The sequence below is a fragment of the Chelmon rostratus genome, chromosome 12 (assembly GCF_017976325.1).
Source record: "Chelmon rostratus isolate fCheRos1 chromosome 12, fCheRos1.pri, whole genome shotgun sequence".
NCBI lineage: Eukaryota > Metazoa > Chordata > Actinopteri > Chaetodontiformes > Chaetodontidae > Chelmon > Chelmon rostratus.
Window position 1 is genome coordinate 12,540,608 of NC_055669.1, and position 24,871 is coordinate 12,565,478.

The 24,871-nt window shown below is 44.5% G+C and overlaps 2 protein-coding genes across 3 annotated transcripts in view; one reads left to right on the forward strand and one right to left on the reverse strand.

Moving 5' to 3' along the window:
* Positions 1-521: 521 nt before the first annotated feature.
* On the reverse strand, positions 522-10,970 carry acsl3b (acyl-CoA synthetase long chain family member 3b). Of its 2 annotated transcripts, none has more exons than XM_041948632.1 (15): positions 10,782-10,970; positions 7,308-7,790; positions 6,111-6,288; positions 5,908-6,017; positions 5,564-5,702; positions 4,489-4,633; positions 4,119-4,242; positions 3,367-3,438; positions 3,006-3,145; positions 2,426-2,598; positions 2,217-2,291; positions 1,940-2,131; positions 1,739-1,853; positions 1,418-1,575; positions 522-906 (listed from the first exon to the last, which is right to left on the reverse strand). In XM_041948632.1, exons 2-15 carry the CDS (start codon positions 7,656-7,658, stop codon positions 749-751), a joined length of 2,130 nt encoding a protein of 709 aa, XP_041804566.1. In that variant the 5' UTR covers positions 7,659-7,790; positions 10,782-10,970; the 3' UTR covers positions 522-748. The 2 variants fall into 2 exon arrangements, with proteins under 2 accessions (XP_041804566.1, XP_041804565.1); XM_041948631.1 differs by having other exon boundaries at positions 4,489-4,636.
* Positions 10,971-12,437: 1,467 nt separating this feature from the next.
* The window catches only part of LOC121614433 (paired box protein Pax-3-like), a 29,164-nt gene continuing 16,730 nt past the window's right edge, over positions 12,438-24,871 (forward strand). Inside the window, exons 1-3 of the mRNA XM_041948297.1 lie at positions 12,438-12,536; positions 13,697-13,881; positions 24,482-24,809. Coding sequence (XP_041804231.1) covers positions 13,849-13,881; positions 24,482-24,809 — 361 coding nt within the window. The 5' untranslated portion in view covers positions 12,438-12,536; positions 13,697-13,848. The remainder of the gene's footprint in view (positions 12,537-13,696; positions 13,882-24,481; positions 24,810-24,871) is intronic.

Below are 24,871 nucleotides of genomic sequence, written 5' to 3' on the forward strand. Positions count from 1 at the left end.
CCTCACAACACCGATTCCCCACACGCATCATCAAATGGGTTTCAAAGCTAACAAACCAAACATGAAGGAAACATAGTGACACAGGTAAAAAAAAAAAAAAATCAGTAAAGAGATAATAGAGATCCCTGCATAGATTCCAACCTGAATGATACTTAAAGCCCAGGAGGGATCCCTCTATCGGGCTCATGCTACCCCCATTTCCCTGCCAGCTATCTGCACTGCCAGTCCACGACCATGCTGAACTGGGGGAAGGCTCCAGAGAGCAGGGCGAGGAGAAAGAGAAGCAACAGAGAGGGCGCGCTGACAGTGATCCAGACACATCGAGTCTGATGTTTGTTTCGCTTCCAGTCGTGCACACGTCCATCTTCCTGTGCCTCCTCGGCTGTCATAGCAACCCAAAGGGCTAGGTCCATCGAAGAGGAGCGGCGAGCGCCGCTGCACCGTGCGCATCTTGCCTGGTTCAGATGTCTGTGAAGGGACCTTCTGCCTGGTCTCGGTCTTGACAGAGAGCACTAAGCTAGATTCAAGTTTGTTTCGTTTTTTTTTTTCACCTCCTTTGATCGAAGCTGGTCACGGGGAAGCCAAGGAGGAGGTGCATGAGATGCTTTGTATGTGTGTGTGTGTGTTACCTGTATCTAAAGTGTAACTCCTCTCAGAGTCGTCCCGGTAGTGGCTTCTGAGCTCCCTGTGTATGTGTGCAAGTATATACGTGTACGTGTTTCTGTGTTGCTGGGAGTGTGTCTATGTGTTATTTGCCGCCGTACATCCTCTCAATGTCTTCCTGGTAGTGTGTTTTGAGCTCCTTGCGCTTCAGTTTGAACGCGTCAGTGACCAAACCGGTCTCTGGTGTCCAGGGCTCGGCGCTCAGACGGATCTTCTTGGGGATCTCAAATCGCTCCAGTTTTGCTGGGGGGGGGGAGTAGAATCGCAAGTCAGAGTGACAAAAACAGTGTAATATGAGTGCAAGTCTTGCACGAGGCAGACACCATCACACCAAATCTGAGCTGATAACTTGACAGAGAGCGCGCCATCGGTTGTGCCGCTCTGATCACACACATTCTGCATAAGTAGGGTGAATATAAGGAGACAGAAAGGCTTTTTTCAAAAGTCAGATATTCGGTGCGTGGGCCTCGGAAAAGTTTTATACAACATGGTTCCCTTTTATAGGACATGCGGAAACTGTCTTTTACTTGAATTAAGCTTCCTCTTCCCTGTTCTCTTTTTTTTTTATATCAAAATCATAGCACTAAGACAATAAAGTGGAGAACTTTCATAGTCTGACTCATTTAGCTTAGCTCTCTTTTTTCCTTCCTTCATGTTTCTTTAAGCATGTACAGACTACATATGAATAGAATCAAAATAAAGTTCATTTTAAAAAATAATAATTAATAAATAAATACAAAGCATTGTTCCCTACCTGAGATAGCAGCCTCAGTGATGATGCGAAGGACCTCCTTCTCTATCTGGGAGTTGTTGCAGATCTCCTCCCATGTGCCCTTAACGTTCTTCTGCTCCGCCAGCGCCGTTAGCTGCTTGTGGTTCGGCACCACAAAGCTGATCACATACGATTGGTCACTGAAGAATTAGCACAACAGTTTTAGTTTCATCAGACCAGGGAGAAAGAAATCTACGACTGGACACTGAGCTGAGACACTGAGCTGAGACACTGAGCTGAGACACTGGCTAAAATGTTGGTGCCCCGGCTTGAAGTCACAAGTCTGTGTGTGCAGGATTTTACCTGTTGGCATAGGCACAGATGTTGTCTATGAGTGAGCAGTTCTTCAGAACGGCCTCCACTTTTCCGAGAGAGACGTACTCGCCTGCCTGCAGTTTCACCAGGTCCTTCTTGCGATCTATTTGAAGAGAACTTGCATCACAATCCTAACAGATTCAACACTTGCACCATGCACGCACGCACGTCAGTTGGCGGATCTCTTACCGATGATCTTGAGGCATCCGTCGGGGTGGAACTCTCCAATGTCTCCAGTGCAGAACCATCGCTGGCCCTTCTCATCCACAAAAAAGTCGTTGCGGTTTTTGGTTAAATTCTTATAGTAGCCCATCGTTACGTTGGGACCGCCAATCAGAATTTCCCCCCGCGGGTTGGGTTTGTCTGTGCTGTAGTAACCGCCTAGAGGAGCACAGGCTTGATTAAAAGAAAGCGCCACCATGTTTGTTTGCCTTCTCTAAAGTTGGGTTGTTGCCATTTGACTCACCCTCCTCCCAGTCCTTCAACGTGATCTCAGAACAAACCAGTGGAGCACCCACCCGTCCTGTGCTGTAGTCCCACACTGAAACACCAGCGAACACATCCTGCATTAGCTTGGCAAGTAATTAAATAACCACAAATCACTTTTCTTTATCCAAAAACAACTGCTGTATCCCATTTCCTGCCTTCCTCCCTCCAAGAACTCCGTTCTCTTACTCTCACTGATGGTGCCGGCTCCGCAGGTCTCCGTCAGGCCGTAGCCTTGCCCCACGGGGCAGCACAGGCAGATGTTCATGAAGCGCTGTGTGGCAGCTGAGAGTGGAGCCCCGCCAGAGAGCAGCACCCGCGTGTTCCCTCCCAAGAGCGCACGCACCCGTTTGAACACCAGGCTGCCGGGGAGGAGGGGGATGAAACACAATGAATACACAGTATGGAGACGATGAGAGACGGGTGGAGGAGACGCCAACAACAACAACAACAACAACAACAACTCCAACAAAGACTGAAAATCCATTCAGACGATTACAAAGTTAGCAATAAACCCACATTGCTTCCTGATATAGACGTTGCTGAAGAATGTTCTGTGCAAACACGATATCACAATCAATGCTATGCAATGAGTCACACACGTTAGAGAATAATTCCCTCCACCTTTTGTGCAGACTCGCAGTTACCAAGAATTTGCACTACGTCATGATTAGCCATGCACCAACACGGGTTAATGTTTGATCAGAAGGCAAATGTGAACCGAAGGGGCTTTGCTGAAGACTCAGCCTATGTCTTACATGTGCATTACCTGTCACAGAGCGGCGTGCTGTAGCCCTTGGAGATCTGCTCCATCTTGTAGTTGTAAGCCAGCACAAAAAGCGTCTTCTGGAATTTGCTCATCTCCTCCACTTTGGTCATCACATTCTTGTAGATACGATCCATGATTTCCTGCACGCCATCAGGTGGGAAAACCCTCAGTTAAAGTTCCCATGAAGCGACTTGGGGATTGGTATTCGCTTCAGCATGTTTACGTGTTTTCCTGTAATGACTGGCAGCTATAACACTTAAACATCAATTTGGACTTCTTTTTCATTTGAAATGTTAAGTCTAGACTCCATATTACTGATGAAATTGGACTGACGGGTTTGTGCAGAAAGGAAAACACTTACTGGTACAGCAGCCATGAGAGTAGGTTTCAGCACGCTGGTGTCCCCTTTACTGCCCTTCTTTATCTTGGTGGACTGTAAAAACGGCACAGAACAACTGGTCAACTGTCAGTGACCAACTGATCCAGGCCTAATGTGGGTAGATCACGCAGAGCTTTAAAAGTGACCCCAAGCATCTTGAATAGGTTCAAGTGAGACCTTTAAGAGGACATTATGTAAGCCTTGCATTCTCCAAGCATCCAGGGTGTTTAAGAAGTACAAAATAAATGCTGTAATGATCAATTCGATCTCAGCTGGAGATACAGACAGGACTTAAGTCTTATATATGTGACTGTGATGCACCCAGGACAGACAAGCTAGGTTTCGATCCAAATGTAGCGCACATTTTAACAGATATGCGACAAAATCACAAATTAATTCAAGGATTTCATCAACTACAGTTGCTGGAGTTGCTCATTTTTTCAGCTGTTAGACCATTGCAGAGGGAGAGGGCGGAACATGGTGATATAATAAAACGAGTGCCAGTCAAAGCTCAAACAGTGGGAAATAGAGGTTTAAGTCACATGTGCTTTGCTTCCATTGCACTGTCACAGCAGCATTTGTACCTCAGCCAAGCTAAAAAACCTTTTTACATTATTTTGTGATCATTTCGTTTTTTTTAGGCCGAAATTAAAAATGCACGTAAAAACATGTGGATGGAGACCCACCTACAGAAAACCCACTGGCCGGAAGGTGTGTGACTTTTATACACTGACCTGGTCGGCCAGAGTCTGAGGGGAAGAGTAGCCGATGCGACAGCCGTGTGAGATGCACACCAGTTCGGCGCTGAGTTCTAAAACGTGGGCGAGCGGCAGGTAACCAATGTAGGTGTCTGTTTCACTGTCGGCACAGAAATAACAGCAGCTTAATATCCACAGCAGACCAAGAGAGGACACAGAGATATGACACGATGCACACGGTGATTGAGTGTGTGAGGGAAGATGTGACGGCGGTTCAGAAGCAGTAAACAGAGGAGAGAGAGAGTGAGTCAGCGTGCTATTTTGTGCTTCTGGAAAGTTGCAGAGCTCAAAACAAAGGAGGACGGGAAGTGTCAGAGAAATAGCCGTGAATCCGATATTCTCATACTTGAGGTTAGGAATTCGCTCAGCCATGCCAGTGATTCCAGCAACGATGTTGCTATGGGAGATCATGACACCCTTGGGGATGCCTGTGGAGCCGCTGGTGTACATGATGACGGCGATGTCCGAGGGCTCTGGCTGTCTGCGGTCCGCTGCTACAGCAGAGACAGAGGAGCGGAGGGTTGATGGTTAGAGAGGAAATGGATCACACCCAGTATCAACATTATCAGCTGCAATAAAAAGTTCCTCTGAAGGAACAGGAGAAATAAGTGAATGCTTTTCAAACAGCAACGTGCTATGAACGGGTCTGAACATTTTTTTTGTTGGGCTGCAACTAATGACCGATTTCATAATTAGTTGATCTATTATTTACTCAGTTATTCATTAAATTAAAACAAAAATGAAGACCCAAGATGCTTGTTTTACTCGACTAACTGTCCAAAAAAGGCAAATATATTTAATTTCTAATGATATGAAATGGATACAGGCAGAAAACCTAATTATCAACTGCTAAATAAAGATATATTGCCAGTTAATTTTCTGCTGCTCATATAATCTATTATTGTTTCACCAACATTACTTCTGTTATTTACTGCATATACTCATAAATAAACACTTTGATTTAGACACGCATCAATCACTGGAAAACTGCCTGATCCCCCTTTCAGTGAATCTTAATGCATACATGGTTTAAATTACTGCAATCTTCTATGCAATCCTTGTTTTCTGTGTGACTGTGAAATAAATTTGGCTACAAGGAATTTAGAAATGTTAATATTTTACATGAGTATTCACATTTTCCTTATCAAAAATTCTGTAAGTATGAACATTGTTCAAGTGACAGTTGTAGCATAAACACCATTTTTTTTCTCCCTCGTTTTCCTAAAAAGATGACCATCGTCATCGTGACACTGGGCGTTTGGCGAGTTTCATCTGACCTCTGGCTGACTCTGTCATGAACGGCACATCACTCCAATTACACATCAGGGTGTCGGCTTTGTATTAAGCCTCCATCAGCGCGCTTCCATTTCCCCGACAAAATTAGAAACCTTTTTAATCACATTGCACACAACAACACTCACCGTTGTTGGACTTGGATCCCATCTCCTTCACAGCGTCCATGTTGTAGATCATGATGCCTCTCGGGATGTCCGGCCAGGTGGTGGGTTTACTGTCCACTACGATCACATACTGCAGCCGCGGCACGTCACACAGAATGGTCTGCGATGTGGAGTTGGATGCCGAAGGCAGGGAAAAGGGCAAGAGAAATTAATTAAGAGTAATTATGCAACTAGAGCAGAGCTTCTAATCAAGTCCTAGTGTTACACACAATAAGCAATCTGTAATACAGGGACTCATCAAAGCGCAGAGCCTTGTTTAACACAGCCCACATGTTGGAGGCAGATGACGACAGCATAGCCGGTACCTTGAGACGGCTCTGGAGCAGGTCTTTGCTCGTGATGATGTGCGTGACCTCGGTCTCGTTCAGGCCGTGGGCGATGGCCGTTGGTCCGAGGGTGGCGTACAGGGTCACAACTGTCAAATTCAAATAGAGTCAAGTTGGTCAGTCATGCTTTACTGCCACTCCAAGATTGTTAGATTTGTTACATTTGTCTGTCTGTCACTCACGCGGGAAATTGAACATGAAGCAGGCTTGCGCTGCCACGATCCACTCGGCTCTGGTCTCACAGAAGATGGCGATGTTGCACTGAGGCCTCTGTCCGAGAGCTGCCAGACCGCTGCCAAAACACTTCGCCGCACAGTAGGCGTCCTCGTACGACAGCCAGTTATAGTTCCCTAGAATAACCTACACACAACACGCAAAGGTACATGCAATACTCAGGATTATTTCCACATACTACATCAAACAACATAATGTATGTGCATACATTCTACAGGCCTGCGTAGCTTCAGAGCATCTTTATAGGGTCAGTTTGGGTCGATAATAAAATGGAACAGAATGCTTAAATGATTTTTGGAACCTTCCAACCACAGTATCCATGTTGAACTTCTGTGTAAAACATAATGAATAGTGCACAGCTACATAAATACATGTACTCAATTAAAAACAGTACAAAGACAATATATTTAATGTTTTACCTCATCAGCTTCATTGATTTTGGTAAATATCTGTTTATTCTGAATTTGATGCAGCAACATGTTTCAAACAAGTTTGGACAGGAGCAACAAAAGACTGGGAAAGTTGTGTAATGCTCCAAAAACACCTGTTTGGAAAATTCCACAGGTAAACAGGTTGATTGGTAACAGCTGATCGTATCGTGATTGGGTATGAAAGGAGCATCCTGGAAAGGCTCAGTCATGAGGGATGGAGCGAGGTTCACCACTTTGTAAACACATGATTGTAGAAAGATGTTACGACATGAGCTGAACTTTGTAAAACTGTTGTTGGTAAACACAGCTCATTTGCACATCTGCATTTAGGTTTTGTACACGTTTTACGCAGCATCCCAACGTTTTTGGAATCAGGACTGCACAAAAGGGTAATGTGCAAAACTGACACTGCTGAATCTGAAAGAGGTCTGATGTCAGTCATGCAACGTCATAATTCATATGCAGTCAGCTAGCGCCATCTACAGGGCTTCTGCGGCTATGCAGGTGTTAATGAGGAGGCTCTCAGCTGTGAGCGAAGGACCAGGAACACTGCTGCTCTTCCGCCCACATTCCTCACGCTGTGCACAGTGGCAGACTGCACCATCAGCCTCACAGACACAAGCAAACTTCCTGTAATCACACGGATTCATGTAAAACTTGTACAATTCTAAGCCTGACTGTGATGAGCAGTACCGCCCACTGACTACATCTCACCTTCTTGAAGACCTTGCCGTTTGGCTGGAGCTCATCCTCCTCACTGAGCACCTCCCTGGTGCCCAAACAGTCTCTCTCTGGAAACTTCCCTGCAGCATATTCAAACATTTTGTCCAGGGTGTCCACCCCAGGGTGCAGCCATGCCACCAGCTTGTCTTGGTTGTTGATGGCCCTGTAAGGCCCTGCTGGGTGTCCACTGATTGAGCGTGCCTTGATCCGGCGAGCCCGCTCCAAGTTGCTGCCAGCTCCGGAGAAGAAGTACCAAGGTATGAAGGTGATGACAGAGTAGACCCAGACCACAGAGCGGAAGACCTGCAGCAGCAGGGGGTTCATGTCCTCCTTCAACTTCATCTTTGAGGATGAAGTCAGCGCTGGAGATGAATCACACCAGAGGCGCAATGATACACTGCACTCGTCACTGCTCCTTCAAGTATTCTGGCTTGCTGCAGAGGCTGAAGGTCGGAGGCAGCAAGTCAATCACACCTGCAACACGGAGGCACAACATGAAATTGTAGAAGTACAGTCCGGAATAAAGGCGCATCAGCACATTTGGAAATGTCGAGCGGCAGCAAACGTGAGCTGCTGCCTCCTGGTAAATGAATCCTTTCTCGCCTGAAGACCATCTCTGCTTATTCTTAGGCTGGTTCTCAGTCAGCTCTATTTACTTCACCAGCTCTGCTGGCCCTGCTGCTCGGATTGAAGCCTTACAGAGAGGGCATGACGCTGCGACACTTAACACTGTCAAGATTTAATAACAGCGCTGACATGATTAGTTAATTAGCGTTTAGTTGATAACAGAAAACGAACTGCCTCATTTGCTGCTTTTCTGTTTAATTTCATTCGAAGTTTTGTTGCTTGTCTGTCTAAAGAAGCAATTTGTATCCAGATCCAGGAATCTGTCATTTTTTCAGCAATTTATGGCCAAAATTAGACAATTGCTAACTTTCTAACACATACAACTGAATCAAGCAGTTGTTTTTAAGGCAGGAAAACATTGTCATACTAATTTTCTGGAATTATAAACCTCCTCTATGCCTCACCACTTTGTAACTTATACCACAAGATGTAATAACATCTGCAAATGCAGTATTGTAGCATGTGCTATGCTCGTTACTGCTCTCGCTTGTTTGGTTGTACCAAAAAAACCTTCGGAACAACTCCGGCCGTCTCCCCGAGAGCTCAGCTATTTCGAGTGTATCCTAAGGGCTAGAGTGTAATTTGCAGTGTAGCCCTGTAGCCACTGAGCCTGAGCACGCTGGAACGGCTGGCAGTGACTCATTCTGCAGATTAGAAGGAGAAGTCCAGAGGTCACGTGGGAGGTTAGCATAACCTGACCAGCTAATGTAACAGCACTGAGAAGAATCTGACACTGACCGATGAGGTGGGCTGCTGCTGGCCTTACGCAAACACGGTGTGGGTCCTCAGCGAGTGCAAGGGTCGGTTCGGCGACCCCAATAATAGTCTCCTGCGCCACGCTCTTGCGCTCCAGTCAGGCTGTGAAACCATGGCCAGTAAAATATCACACTGCAGGAGCTCCTTACAAATTCAAAGTAGCATGTGTATGTTAAGGCCCTGTGTTTCCCATGGTACAGAAAACATGGTTGGAATCGTGGAATTTGATTATGAAAACAGGAGCAACTGTAAAATGCAGATTACTGTGGAAACTGAACACTGCTGTGTTACATCAGATTCATTGATACTCATTAAATTTTGCATATTCTCTTATTGAATTGTTGAAATCGTATTCTTCCTCATGATTAGACGCTGTTCCCGAAGACAAAATCTGCTTAAATTGTAAAAACACCGAATTCAGAAGCTCTTAATGGAAAATCAGAAATTTGGGAAAAAAATGTGAACGTTTTCATGGGGCCCTGGAATGTGTTGGTGTGTGCAGACGGCTGTTCATGCAAGTGCTCCATGCAACTTCCTCATCTGGATACTTGAATGAACACCACATGACCTCTAACCTCAGAGCTAAAAACAATCACATCAAAGCGAGTGCACTGGTAAGTCTGCCCATATCTGTTATCAGACTGTATAGTTATACATTACAGCACCTCAAAAGAAGCCAATTCCATGTTTCCTGTAAATTTAGTGAAGGGTGCTGTAAGAACACAAACTGTCAGCTCAGCTCCAACCCAAACAGCAGGTACTTTCAAGTAAGTATCTAATGACTCATTGCATAAACTGATTCAGCCACACAGGTGAACGTTGAACACGCCTCACCTGTTTTGCAGCAACTCACATAACGCAAGCAACTGTCACAATCTGCTGTGTTTGGGCTGAGCAAAGGCACACCCGCAGGGTGACAGCTCACTCCCATTCAGTTTAACACTTGTAATACAAGTACAGTGATTGTGTGCTTTCCCTTGACTAAAAGTGGACACGCCCGCTCCTACGGTGCCATTTCAGCAATGTGACACATTATCAAACCCACACAATGCTCACCTGGAAAAAAGCAATTGGCATGTAACACACAAACAGGTGCATAAAGTCTTGGTGTGTTAAGTGCAGAGTGTTCGCCCCATCCGCAACCAGTTCAGCCATGGCTGCAGTTATATGTTCCAACAAGATTATCTGAATAACTCAAGGGCAGGAATTTGAGCCGACACGCTTGACGCCTCAGATGAAGACGGCACAGAGAGCACTACAGCCTCCAGTCTGACTATCCGTAGTGAACGGATCTGGCTGTAATTTGATGTGGGATACATTTTATCCACAATGTCAGTATCTGAGTGAGCATCAGGACGGCACGATGGTGCCAAATTACCTCTCCCTCTGTGATCACTGCACGCTCTTTCTCCATCTTATCATTTACACTGTTGAATCAGATAATGCATCACCTTTTAATGTACCATAGGCTATATATTGCTTTAACTCATTTATTGGACTGTTATTAACGTTGGTCACAATATCCGTGTCATTCGTCTGTAAAACTCAGACACGGTGTCGCATAGATATCGTTTTCGTTTGTGTGTCCTTGTTTAAGATAATAGCGATCGACGTCAGATAAGATAATAACACAATGCTGTTATGATAGACTGCATGCAATTTTAGATACCATGTGTGATGCTATCAGAGCCTATTTAAGAAATCAGATCGTTTCCAGTGTAATCGGCTAACATCAGCATCGTTTTTCACCCCAAAGGCCCCGCGTCTGAAGCTATTAAAGGCTAGCGAAGCAGCATCAACACGAGCAACCAGCGGATCGCTCGAAGACGCGCTAGCAGCTAGCAATGCCACAAGCTAGCATTCGGCTAACCACCGCTGCTGCTGCTGGCCCGCTGTTGATGTGCTAAAATCCGTTTATGCATCAAAATGCACTCCACATTTCAAAGGCGGCACGCGTCTCGCACTGTACGTAGATGCACGGTATATTACAGGAGATGTGCCGCGCTGCGAGCGAGCCGATAGCTAACAATCAGTCCCTCGGATCAACATCTGCAAATCGTTCATACAGCAGTACATTCTCACCTCTTCTCAACCGCTACGTCTGAGTCGCTGCGGGAAGGGATCAAACCTATTTATCCTTGTGACCAGAGCTCTGACATTATAGTAACAGAATCTATTAACACTGTGTACTTGGTTATGAATCACAACTGCGAGTCTGTTACAAAACGAATATAAAATTAAGTACAATTGTAAATCTGAGTATTGCCGGGACAGTCCTGCCAGCCCGGAAGCGACTGCGTGACGTCAGGACATTTCTCTGTCAGCGATTGGAGGACCGGAGGTGGCGCGTGCTTGGGGCAGCGGGGACGTCAGTGAGGTTACTAGCGGTCACAGCTGCCCGGGTCGTCAGTTTCCCATCAATTAAAGCCGGGCTGCCGGTTCGCCTGAGTGTGTCAGGCGCTATTCGATCTGCCTTCGTGTGTTCACGTTTGAACGCGGGTCATCGAGCTTTGGCAGGTGTCTGTTTTTAATTCAGTTCTATCGGATATTTACTGCATTTTATCAAGGAGACGTAAACATGTAATCCGCGTGTCTGCGTGGGACCGCAGACTGGAGTCTCTGTGGACGGCCAACAGCGGATCCTCCTGACACGTGTTGTTTTTAGACAAAACCACCGAAACTCTAACTTTCCTCTATTTGTGACTGTTATCGTCGACAGCCGGAAGTACGACCTCAATGCAGCATATATGAATTACATAAATATAGCAACAGTCTGAGGAGGGGAGATCAGTGGGCTTGTGGGCTTCTTTACTAAAATATACAGCATGAACACGAATATTACCACGTTGTGTTTTGAACTGGACAGATTTATGGACTAATTCAACCTGCATACAACAATATCTACAAAGTTCTTTATCTGAAATGAGAAGACATCTGTTGTGCTTGTTGTGAAGTACTTGGTGCATCTAATTTCTTTGCTGTAAAGCGCTCTGAGCTGCATTTCTTGTATGATTCTTGGTGTATTCTTCTTATATTATTATTATTATTATTATTATTATTATTATTATAGGTTGATAAATGGAATGCAAATTACAAATCAATCATACCAAATTTGTCTAATAAAAGTTTTAATATTTCAATTCTTAAAATTCCAGCATGACAGAAAATATATCAAAAACTTGGCAAATTTCTTCCAAGACACTCACAAGTTCAGTTTCTCACTTAGGCTCAAAACCACCGTAATGGTAGCTTTATGCATGGCCTTGAAAAATGCGAGTGCAGAAAGTTCAGTAGTAAGTGACCATTGCAGCGTGAACTTTCAGCAGCTGGTGGTGCTAATTTTCCTCATGTGTAGGCAGTACCTCACACCGTATATCTTAGGATCAGCATTTTCAATAGTTTTTGCACATCAGCAACAATTGTATTAAAGCATATAGACATAAATGTGCTATGTCATGCTTTACCACAATTAATTAGCCTGTTCTGGGTAGTATCACCCATCTCTTGCAACATTAACTGATTCAGGGGGTGTAGGAGACGCCTGTGCTGCTGTCAGTTGTTAGCGGGCAGATTTATGGTGAAGTTTGCCGTTAGAGTGTGGTGAAAGTTTCCCTTCCTCCCAACTGTCTGTCTCAACACTATTTCTGGCCTCAGCTCTTTGCACTTCTCCCTCAGCTTGTCCCTTCTGGCCTTCTTACTTTTCCGGCCGAGTTCCGTCCTCTCATTTGTACGTGTCAGGATAGGATGATGGGGGAGAAGAGGGCGATCCAGATGACGAAGACGGGTGTGGAGTAGACAGATGGAGGAGGACTAGCTGCAGCTGATGAGGAAGCTGGGGTAGGACAGTCCTGTATTCATGTCAACCACTACCCATAAAATCCTAAAGATTTTTTTTAAACCCAGCTAAACAAAAAGTCAAATGCACAGACTGATAGAAAGAAGTTTGTTTTCCTGCAGTTGCCTGACCAGCACCATCCCTGATAGAGACGTCTGCAAAAATGTGTTGATTAGTCACACTTCTACTGTTGAAAATCAATATAGTCTGGTGGTCCCATGACAGTAAATGATAGCCATTTGTCATAGGGCAAAATGCACCAATGGCTGCATAGTTCGCTGCTTTACCCAACCCATCCTCACTCACCCAGTACACATAGCCGAGGCACTGAACCCTGACCTCTTCACTGTATGGAATTGCTTTTAATTAACAGCCAATTTTCAACAGTAATCCACTGCATTTATGTAATATGGTTTTGTACTGTAGTTTGCAATGCATTGGTTGGTCCATTTGAGGTAACAGCACAGAGGCCCTAAACACTATGCCAATCTTTTAATTTACAGTATGCTTCAGGATGAAATTTGAATAGCTCAAACATTTATTTTTAACTGTTACATGCATTTTAGAGCCACGTTGTTTCAGCAAATTCTAACTTTTTTGGATCATCTGTGAATTTGCAATTGGTAGCTGTTGTTTATAGCTAGCCATTAGCCATTTTCCCCTTGTTTAAAGCATTAACGTTAGCAGTAAATGCCATGACAACCACAGTTGGAATGGTGATGAGAGCATTTCAAATAAAAAGGTGGGGGTGAGGGGAGAGGCAGCTGATCATGTTCATCTGGTTTAGCTTGGTGTGTTTTGTCGGATTGCAGTCGCACTTTTTGAAGCACACAGACATAAGGACAAATGTGTGGTTAGGCCAAGTTTGAGTAGTTGATATTGATTTCTGCAGTGCGAGATGTGAAAACTTGAAGGCCTTTTACTCTTGTTGGATACTGCTTGGTGTGCATTTCATTGATTGACATTATTCTGTGAGTATACACATTTACACAAGGTGAGGTGCGTTCTGATGCTGCTATCATCTGAAGTGGAAATGGTTACACTGCAATGCTTCCAGGAGCATATGCCTGTTACATTACATACATGCCATTACATTTATTTAAAAGATGAATTAATGAATAACATTCAGCTGTCAACCAAATGCCATGTGTGATTCATCCAGGCCGTCAATGCAGCACCCTACGGCGTCGTCGGGTGCTTGTCTGCACGGACCCTTTGGACGTCAGCGATGGCCTTCTGCCAGACATCGTCGAGACGTATCCTCAATCTTGGTACTTGCCACCGGTGTGGAGAGAGGGGCCTTCAACAGTCGCTATGGAGACTTGCTCACACCTTGCCTTGCCAAAGGTAAGCAGTGACTTGTATAAAAATAGCACACAAGGTTCACATACAGCAGTGTTTTTCTTTATTGTGTGTGTTTACTCTACTACTGCTATATAAGCTGTATCATACTTCAGACCAAGATGATCCTGAGGTGGTTTAGCAATATGATGCATACTCCCCCTCTGGACACCCAACCCTCATAACCTTTGAGGCCCCTAAAGCAGATAAGGGACATTAATCTGTTACTCGCAGTCACTGTATAGGCTTATACGAAAATGTTACTACTTATACTGTACTGGGCAAAGTGTGTATTTGACTGGCAAGTCATTACTTGCAGACAGCTCCTGCTTTTAAGCAGTAGTGAAGTGGTGGTGCAACAACAGCAGATCTGACGCTTGTCTGGGGGGTTTAGTTTATGTCTACACAATGTGAATACCTTTAAAAGGAAAGAGGGAAAGAAAACAGTCATTTGATTATTTTTTTCGTCAAAGTCGGTTATGACTGATGAATTACTGGTGCAGATATGGGATCCTGAAGGCTAAAACCTCTTGCATGTACCAGTAACATTGCAAGTTGTGTTGCTGTGTAAGAAACCAAGAGCCCATCTGTCAAGAGTGGACAATCCTGGTATATCTGTAACATTAATTAATAAGGGTTTTAATGCAAGAGGAGGCTGTGATAAGGAATAAGATGAAGTTGTGTGTAGATCTGTGTTGTGGACGTTTCTGGGCGTCAACCTTTGGGCAGCTGTTGCGTAGCCCCCAGCCAATCACAGCATGCAGAGTGTGAGGCCCAGCGACATGGCCAGGTTACATTGCTGTCTCCGTCTCTCCCCTCTGTTTGACTGAGAGTGGGGCTAAGCACATGCACAGCCACACGCACATTATTTATTTTGTGTTGCATGTATTTGTCTTCCTCTTATCTCCTGATCCCAGTCCTGCTGCCACACTGCTGTCTTTCTGCCATGAAACACTCTTTTCCTCTTATTCTGAGTGTATTTCCATTATTTCAAATAGTAGGTCTTGGTGATTAGGCTGTGCAGACCAGATGCTGAGTCACAACAGATCAGAGTTCTGTTCAGCCCACTTTAAAGCCATCCAAATTCAAACTCAACCATGTATACACTTTAGAAGTTTGATGGCCATTTGCATATTTCAATTTGCTTAGGAACTGCAGAACCAGTGTTGAACCGGTCTGTTAATGGACTTTTTGATCCGTCTGTAAACACCTGTATTCACTTTCTGGGTAATAATAGAACTGGTTTACTAAATCTGCATTTTTCTTTCTCACCTTAGCTTTAAGTAACTTGAAATCTACCACCAGTGTTTCTAGTAGCCACACAGGGGCTGAAGGCCATATGTTGGGTAGATCATACACTCCCACATCTCCTGCTGCTGTATCGCCATCTATTTTTTTTTTTTACTTAACACCATGGTGATAAACTCTCTCTCCAAAATGCAAGTTTTTATGAGACTGTCTCATGCAGTTTAATGTTATCACAAGTGGTCAGAGATATATACTCACATTATTTTGTTCTGTAATTAATCACTATAAAACTTTAACATAAAACATCCTGTTATCTTGGACAGTCCAAAATTCAACATCTTTAGGCCACTGTGATAGTTCATAGTTTATTTTGCTGCATAGACTGACAGCGAGAAGCAGCGACAAAACCAAATGTATTTTTTCTCTTTCTTTGCTGTATTCTCACTTTGATGCACCAGAGGGAGCCAGTGAGCATTTCTTCATCAATGTCGACTTTGCACTGAAGTCCTTCAAAATACAAAATACTAATTTCTGTGTCAACGTGACAGAGAAGGAAAATCCAACAGTGTTATTATGTGAGTGTTCAGGACGAAGCAAAGTCTTCTTCTTGACATCTGAAGAGCAACGTGATGAAGGTGTAAGCCGTGTTTGACTCTTTGACCCCGGACATTGATCCCTTCTCACTGGCCTTTGGAGTGTTTGCATGCTTGTTAGGCCATATGTCCATACATTCGTACATCTGACACATACATGCACGCAAACACACACTTTCCCTTCTCAAACACACGCTCGGGCAAAAACATCCTCGCAAGCATGTGATCACATGATGAGCCAGAAGTGGTGATAATTGCTCTCCTCGGGCCATGTCTCTGAGGTCATCTGGATGGGACACAAACCATCAGAAGGCAGATGCTATGAGCAAAATCAGCACTTTCATCTCCTCTGTGAAAGACGTGTGTCCAATCTGATAATGACACAAGGACACACTTTGCACACACTTAAAGGCAAGACACAGGAAGAGAGGAAACATATCCTGGAAGTGTCTGATCCTGGGTGACCCCGTCTGTCTTGACAGCGTGCATGCTGGCTAACGGCCGTTCCCTTGGGACCCACCTATGACGACCACTGACCAGCGTCATGTGACGTGTTAGGGTATTTACTTAATTATTTGCTTCTTTTAAGTTATTACTTCTTTCAAAGAGACATCCAAACTCTGTAAAGACCCAAATTAGAGAAACTTTAATAAAACTTTTGCACTTTTAGCAAGAGGAGGTGTCACAATGAGACATCACTGTTACATTCAAATCTTTAAAAATAAAACAAATAACTTTTGAGCCCCTGGCTGATTATGAAGCCCCTTGACGTCCAGTTGGACTTATAGGGAGGGGGGGTTGTGTGGGGATTAGGGAACAAAAGGATCCTTCTCTGTCATCAAAGAGGATCTGCTCCTAACTCATCCCCTGCTCTGTGGCGACAGCTTTTTATTTTTCAGGAGAGGGAGTGACGGCTGCAGGGAGGAGGGAGGGTGAACCCTAGCGGGAGAGTTTGATGGTAGGGGATGCAGATTTCAAAGTAATCTTTAACTTTAAGCCCTGCAGTCCCTGTGAAATGAAGCTCTCTGCCCCAGACACAGTGTTGCCTATGGCTCCCAGTGGAAGCCCTCCACCCCTCCTTTTTTCTCAAGCTTTCGTCACGGTGGCATTTAAGTGGCATTACTCACCGACTGGATGGCCAAATGAAGGAGTCCCTTTGAGAGACCTGAAAGAGATGGATTTTAACTCCGGAGACCGGTGTGGCTTCTTAAAACAACACTAAATGCAGATAAATACCCACTGTGTTATTGGGATTCAGCAAATACCTAAACTTAATGGAGACATCATCCTGAATCGTAACAGATCTAACACCCAAACCTCTTAAACTGACAGCAGCTTTTAGAAAAACAATCCACAGGAATTCAATGAAGCATTCTTTTATTGCACGCTTCCCTGTAACCTCAGACCTGGGCATGGACCAAGTCGTTGGTGGAGTTTGCATCTTCTTGCAGTTCATACAACTTTGGAAAGCAAACCTAAGCCCCTCAGATGGTTTAAGACCCCTAGGAGGTCATCTGCACCTCCATTGTCTCGCTGCTTTACAACACTACTTATTTTGGCCCCCTACCCCAAAGTTATTTCTCTCATCTTGTGAAGGCTCATGTCCCCTCAGGGTCATTGGCCTGGGATCCCCTGCTGACCTGGTCCACCACAGGGGGTCAATGTAATCACACAGTGGTGGTTATGGGGTAAACAGGTTCTGCCACTGGTACAATAGGTTGTGTTGCTAATGACGGTAATTGCACGAGAATATTATAATAAATCAGTCACGTGCCAACAGCTCGACACATATACACGTACTAGACCAGCTTGCACAGTAGTTGCCAAACCCCTTGTGAAATCTGTCATTCGCATAACATCAGTGCAGGAAACAAGTGTGGGAAGAGGAGGGGGAGGGTCATTCTGTAATGAGCAAATTTCCCGCTATTCAAGTCAGTGTCTGCTAACGTTTCCATTAGTGAGACCAGTTAAAGTGCTTCTCAGCCTTCTGTATGAACATAGCCTCACATACCTGTACGATATCACAGTCAAACAAGCAAGAACTCGAGACGGAAGTGCATTAAAAAGTAAAGAACATAGGGTTGTATACAAAAGGTCATTCAGGCAGGCAACCAATGGCAACCAAAATGCATGTGCTGTATCAAGACTTGTCATATGATAGTTTACTTTTACTCTATATGCTGCACATATAGTGTAAATGTTTTATGGACTGGACGTAGTGGACGTATACAAGTGTTGCTTCAGCCACAGCGCTCATACAACCATCCATTTAGGAATTTTTCACGGCACACATTCTGACTAATAGAAAAAGCACAGATGTCACTAATAACATTACAGTCCTGTGTGTGACAGCACATGACACTGAGCCAGCAACACCAGGAGCCTGAAACTGAAGCAGCTAAATGCAGCCTTCATTAGTTGTATTATTACTGTACTTCACTGCAGACATCCTGCTATGACTCAGCTTCCACTTCAATGTTGATGAAACATGATCATTGGTCCATGTCTGCAGACACTGGCTGAGGCATCTATAACAATGTTCAAGCACAGTGACAGAAATGGACAGATTTGCTGTCCAGGCTGAGACCCACTCCTAACAGAGCATCACATCATGTGTGTGAGGGAACTGATGCTGCTTGCTTCAGTTTCAGGTCGGTACCTCACCATGCACATTATCCATGTGAGGATGAGCGAGAGCAGGGCGAGAACACTGGCAGTAAACAAACAGATAGGGCCGGCGAGCGGCGTGGTGTTGTTAAAGTTGTGCACAAAGATGAGGCCCAGGAATAAGAGCACCACCGTGGACAGGAAAGAGAAGATGGCGCACACGCAGCCGGTCGCAAACGCGACTTGTTTGCAAGTCTGACAGCTGTCGTCGGCCTCTTGGGAGGCGAGCGGGGACACTGCTGGAGCCGTCTGGACATCCGCGTTTGACGGGCGCGTTTTCAGCGGGAGCGCCGCGGTCAGGGCGCTGTTGTCGGGGAGGTTGTGAACCCGATATTCCGGTACTGGAGTTCGGTGGCGGCACACGGGGCAACCGATCCTCCATCCGCGACCCTCCCGGCAGTGCAGAGCGTCGAGACACGCCTGGCAGAAGGTGTGAGAACAGCCCAGTAATTTGGGAGTGTGGCGCTCCAGGTCGAAGTAGTTGTAGCATATTTTGCACTCGTGTTCCTCTCCGGGAAACGAGTCGGTGGCGTCAGGCGGAGCAGAGCCGCGATCGCCTGCTTTGTTGACCGCCTCCGCCATGATCCGTCTTACTGAGCTACAGAAACGGCTTCATTTTGCACGATGGACGGATCCCAGTTGAGGGCTACCGGGGGAGAAAATGCCCGGGTGGCGATAAAAAGCACAGTTCTCTCTCTGCGCTCTCCCGGTGTGAATCAGTCCCGTTTGCTGCCGTGGCTCCATCCGGTTGCGCGATCACACACTTGTTGTGCAACCTGCCCGGGGCACAAACCGTGGACAGGGACACACCGCGATCATATTACCAGAACTAAACCGCAAAAAATCCACTCGATGGGTTTGTTCAAATTGATTTCCCAGCTCTGTGTGTGCCACCTGGCCGATCTGTCACAAGTGCGGGTCATGTGTATGAGGTGGATTTAATGGGCCTATTTAACCGTATAATTAGAATTTAGCGCCCGCAGCGCCGTGCTTTCTGCCCCCCCTGCGTTTCAGCACCACGGACTGTGGACAGCGCCGAGCTGCGCGGTCAGCGGTCAGACCTTCGGCCGCTGCTGTTGCCGGTTTTCACACCATGGATCTGAACATCACCGAGCGCTGCAGGTCTCAGTCTGTGTGTTTCGATCTGCTGTCCTTCCTATTTGGGTTAATTGTAAAAGATGGGGCGGTTTGCTGCAGAACAGGCGCGTGAGGCCTGAAGCTGCCTTTCCTTCATATAGCTCAGTAACCACTCTGATTGGCCGAGTTTCACTTAAAACTTAAAATGTCAATATTATGACAATATTATCCCCTATTCCCAAAACAGAAAGTATGTCATGCAGCCGAATTGTAAATTTCTATCCCATGCTGCAAGACAAAGTCATGTAATAACACACTGAAAGCCAGACAAGATAAATATCCCTTTAAAAATAGAGGCTGGTGAGTTTCATGGTATCAGACAGGCTACATGCAGTCTGAGATGTGAGATATGTCCCTTTAATTGAGCTCACATGCGCCCTCTTGTGGTTGAATGTGAGAGTGCATGTTTGCTCACAGCTGTATGCACATTTGGGCAGTAGCATATTGTACTGGATTACAGTTCGATACAATTACATGCAATTAAATACATTTTAACAATGCAGTGAATATAATACCTTACTGCTCTTAATGAAAACACCACAATCACATTAAAGATGTGTTTTAAGGCACTCTACATTCGGCCTCTTTTATAAAGCATGTTGTTAAAGTAAAAAGACAGTTGGTGACAGCAGGGATTGTCTCTTAATCATGAAATGAATTGTTGTTTCACTCTACAAATGTGCACATTTCACAAATAAAAGAAGTCTTCAAATAATCAAATGTAATCAAGTATGTTTGATGAAATAAAAGCCGAAAAGATGGCAAGATTTTTAAACACGTCTTCAACTACGTTCCAAAGAAATGCTTACGTAATCAATATTTAATGCTGTATTTAAAAGATTTTGACATTTGTTATGTTATTAATGCTATGTGTTTTTTTTTAAATATATTTAAAGCAAGAAAACCTATGGACTTACTCAATGTGTGATGCTTGAAAAATATGCACTCAACAAATTGCAACATCTTCTACAATGAGCATGTCATGCATATTTTGTGATTTCAGACCAAAAATATTTAGCATCATACTCTGTCATTTCTGCAGATCTGCAGACATTTTCCTCATCAGTTTTTTTTTCACAGTTGCAAACCTATGCTTTGTTAAACAACAATGTTTTTTTTTACTTTGCATAATCTTGTAGATCTTTTTTATCAAAATGCATCCATTTTCTTTGGGGAAGCAGAAAATCCAGCTCCAGATGTTATCACAACACCAGGCTGTGTAATCAACAATTGCACCACTTCTCTTTTTCTTTTCTCCTGCTCACCTGGGTTCACCTCAGGGGCCTTTGTCATGATAAGTGCACTCAGTTTGAGTTCCCACTGAAGTGTTGTGGGTCACATGTATTTGATAAGATCAAACACATCAGAAAAACAGTGCCTCTTTTGGAAGCACCTTGTCAGAGAAACATCCCAAGGCTACTAATCACAGAGTATGTTTCCTTATACTGAAGATGTAGCGTTTCTCAGATGCTTATCTAAATGTCAGCCTGGTCATTCCTACAATCACAAAACACACATGATTCACACAGCGTCCGCTCTGTAGTCTTTGTGATGCAAAGCTAAATCACTGAGCTGCTGCACGTTCATAAAGACAAAACATCAAGCATACCTGATGATATGTCACAAACAAAGATGAAATCAGAGGCAGTCCAATTATTTAAAGGCACAAAAACCACACTTGAGTCTTCCTGGTCACCTGAGTATGTTCCATTTAGTTCTAACACATAAAAACAGCCCATCTTGTGTGGCATTTACACACATAAATGGAAAGCTTGTTTAATGAAGGCCTTATTTCAATGAATCAGTCCAATTTTCTGACCACATATTGACCTCGGCCTGATTTCGGAGCTGTGTCTGCGTAACATGTGGCTAAGAAACAGTATAGCGCACTTTTTCCAAATCTGTGTTTAGAATATCACAAAGAAGAACTGGCAGAAGTCGTTGTACTCTGTGTCAAAGCCTCCTCTATAATTAGCCTTCAGCATTGAAACTGATATCATGGCACATTATTCAAAATTCCCTCACAGCGGTGGCATGATTCTCTGAAGACTAATAAAGGTTAAGCAGATGCTGTTTTACAGCTGGCTGTTATTTCAACATAATAAAACCACAACATAAACCCAACAGATAATGCAAATGAGGGTAGTCGACTTCTGGTATGGACCGTTCTTCTCGCAGTAAGCTACAGCTCTGTTTTTCTCTGCTGCAGTCACAGTTTCGCTGTAAGGAATGCATAACTGACCATTTTGATTCTGGGAATGAGCAGAAGCTTGTCAGCTCAGTCGCTTATGGTCAGAAAATCACTGTGATGATTCGATTGCCTACAAATGTCTGTATTTGATTTGATGGTGTAGGGTTAATCGTGGATGCAGCAGTGTTGTAAGTGGCTCTGGGGAGGATGGAGGTTTTTCCAGTGGTCTCTTTGGGTTGACGCAGTCTAGGACCTTATCACTATGGGATCAACGCTGCCTATTTTACTATTAGGCTAACTTTGTCTTCAGTGGATGCAGAGCAAATGACTCTGTTTTTTTAATGTGTCGGCTTTCAGGAATATAGCCTTGAAAGCCCCTGGCTTACTCTGTGTGTATGCTTGGTAAATGCAACACGCTATTTCTTTTCAGGGCCATTTTGTTCTTTATTTCTGTTGCATTTTGTCCACCACCACAGCACATTTCTGACTCAGCTTACCCCACTAATTGATTTGACATGGTAGATCCAATATCCTTTTCATGATAGTCAAACTTTAGTATGATAACTCCCCCTGCTTCTTTTATGGACATATAATGTTTCCACATGTTCTGTGGCCACATTTTTTTTTCTTTTTTTTCTACATGAAGTCTTATAGGAGGAATTAAACTATATTAGACCACATGCTGTGGAATACTGCAATGAAAGGGACAGAAAAATGACACTCTCCTGCTATAAAGTTGGGATGAATTGCAGTTAAACATGGATAATGATGCCATCTTTCAACACTTGTGGTCCATCAAAATTGTTCAGTTTTTTTTTTTTTTCCACTTTCTAGTAAACCGTCACAACAGTAGCGGTGCCAAATCAGCTGCCTCTGCTCACTCTTATTATCACATAAGGCTGTGACTATAATCTTTTCTTGATCATTGTTAGGGCATAATATTGACGGATCTGGTGAATTACCTGGCAGAATGTCAGCTCTAAAGGTGAATCAATGTGTTCTAGAGGTGATGACCTGTCTCTGATGGAGAGCAGGTTGAAGAGGCCTCCAAACAAATTCAGCCACTATATGTTCTTATTCCTGAGGGGGGGAATGGGAAAATGTATTGGTGTATTAAACACGCCCAATTATCATAATTATCACAACTCTGCAAGCTTCCGAGAAGTCAAATGATCCCTCATGTGGTTCTGTGTGTCCATAATCGACCATTTGCACGGATGTGTTACACCGCCGTGTGGCTCAACCACGGGGCCGCGCAGCGCCTATTGTTCAATCCGTGCAGCTATTAGATGACGGTGCGGAGCTTTTTTGCGTGGGGCCCCCGCGTCCACGCCATGTTTGCCTCTTGGCATCCACCGCCTCCAAAAGAAATCCCACCTCTGCCTCCGGTTATTAAAGAATAAACAGCCATTGCCTCTTTGCAACGTTTTTACTTCTCAAATTAACTTTCCAGTAGATGATGGACAAAAAAAAACTAAAATAATTTTTTTTTTTTTGCAGGGTTTTGTAGACTAACGCACTCATTCACAGCATCACTGGGACCTGAAGCCTGCATAGCTCGACTTTTACTACTTCTACTACTACTACTACTACTACTACTACTACTACTACTAATAATAATAATAATAATAATAATAATTATTATTATTATTATTATTATTATTATTATTATTATTATTATTATAACAATAATATACGGGAAGGACTTGACAATTTCTTGCTTTAGTCTGTGATGTTGTTAATATCGGCCTTTTCTATAATTAGTCAATGTTATCTTTGTGACGTCCTAACCTGTTGCAGCCTTTTGTCATCAGTCCCCTTTCATCGCAATTGCAGCTTCATAAAAAAAAATAGAAAAAAATCATAATTAAAATCGAAATCGACGGTGACCATTCCCCCGCGTGCTGCCGCTTTTGTGCGCACGAGCACCTGGACGATCCGCGCTGCAGCTGTCTGACATGCAGGCCTGAGCCTCTGCTCCACGGAGGAGTCTGCACACCTCTGAAGGTCCAGGGCGCCGATCATCACGTTCGGTCTGACTCGATTGCAGAGTTTCCAAATCAGTTCTTTCCATTTGCCATTTTTAACGTAAGCCTGCATGTTTCTAATGATAATAATGGTAAAAATTAAAAGGAAACGCAACAACTATAACAACAACAGCTACTGCTACAATAAGCATCATACCGACAGACTTTAATAGTTCTAATTCAAAGTCAGTTTCAATAACAAGGGTTGGATGTCACATGTCACATCAGTGTATAACTGCTGTTTAAGAACATTTCAGACAACGTATTTATATTTATAAGCTCTCAATTTGAGTATTTTCCAGCACAGGGCGGTCATTTGTAATTTCTAATAATTTCTCTTCACTGAGATAGTGTCGTTACGTGCATTGTTAAACTTTCTTGTACCACGAGCCTCGCGGTGTCCTGATTTCTCACCTCGATAACGAGGAGCATGACACAGGCTGCAGCACAGGCACGATCAGGTGTGTCTTCGCCCAGGCGCTCATTTAATTGGTGTAATTAAAAGTTGCGCACTTGGTGGAAAAGTTTCTTGCACAGTGGCTGAAGCACGACGAGCTGACCTCGTGAGGTCAATCCAGACAGAAGGGAGCTCCTGCTGTCCAATCACAAACCTCCCCGAGCCCCCGAACGTCCGGGTGTTTGGCCAATCAGGAGGCGCAGCGCGGAGTCAGCGGGGACAGCGACCATAGATAAAATGTTTGACTTCCATCCATCCTCTCAAACCATCCTCTCAATCCTCGCAGGACCGTCAGCGACCTGCCCTTTCATCGCAACTCTCACCTCAGCTTTCAGCCAGGGGAAACCGCGCAGCGGCGCGCCGGAGGGATCCGCTGCTCTCTGCAACCTGTTACTCAAGGAGAAAAGGGAGGCTGCGCCGCACAGAAGGCGAAATACTGCCACAGAACAAAACGGGCTTTGCGGGGATTAAAAGCGACAAGCAGACGGCAGCTTCGCTCCAAGTGCTACCTGACGGAAAGTCAGGGATCATGACAGCGCTCGCAGGAGGTTTAACGAGAATGATGAGACCGACTCCTCACCAGAACTACCCGCGGGGAGGATACTCTCTGGAAGGTAAGACGGAGGCCGCCACCAGCTGCTGCTCACAAGCGCGAGAAAATGCAACTTTCTAATCC

Coding starts and splice junctions, on each gene's coding strand:
- acsl3b (XM_041948631.1), bottom strand. CDS start 7,658: ATGAAGTTGAAGGAGGACATGAACCCCCTGCTGCTGCAGGTCTTCCGC. Junction 5,703..5,907: donor TGCTCCAGAGCCGTCTCAAG/GTACCGGCTATG, acceptor TCCACATCGCAG/ACCATTCTGTGTGACGTGCC. Junction 2,132..2,216: donor GTTGAAGGACTGGGAGGAGG/GTGAGTCAAATG, acceptor GTGCTCCTCTAG/GCGGTTACTACAGCACAGAC.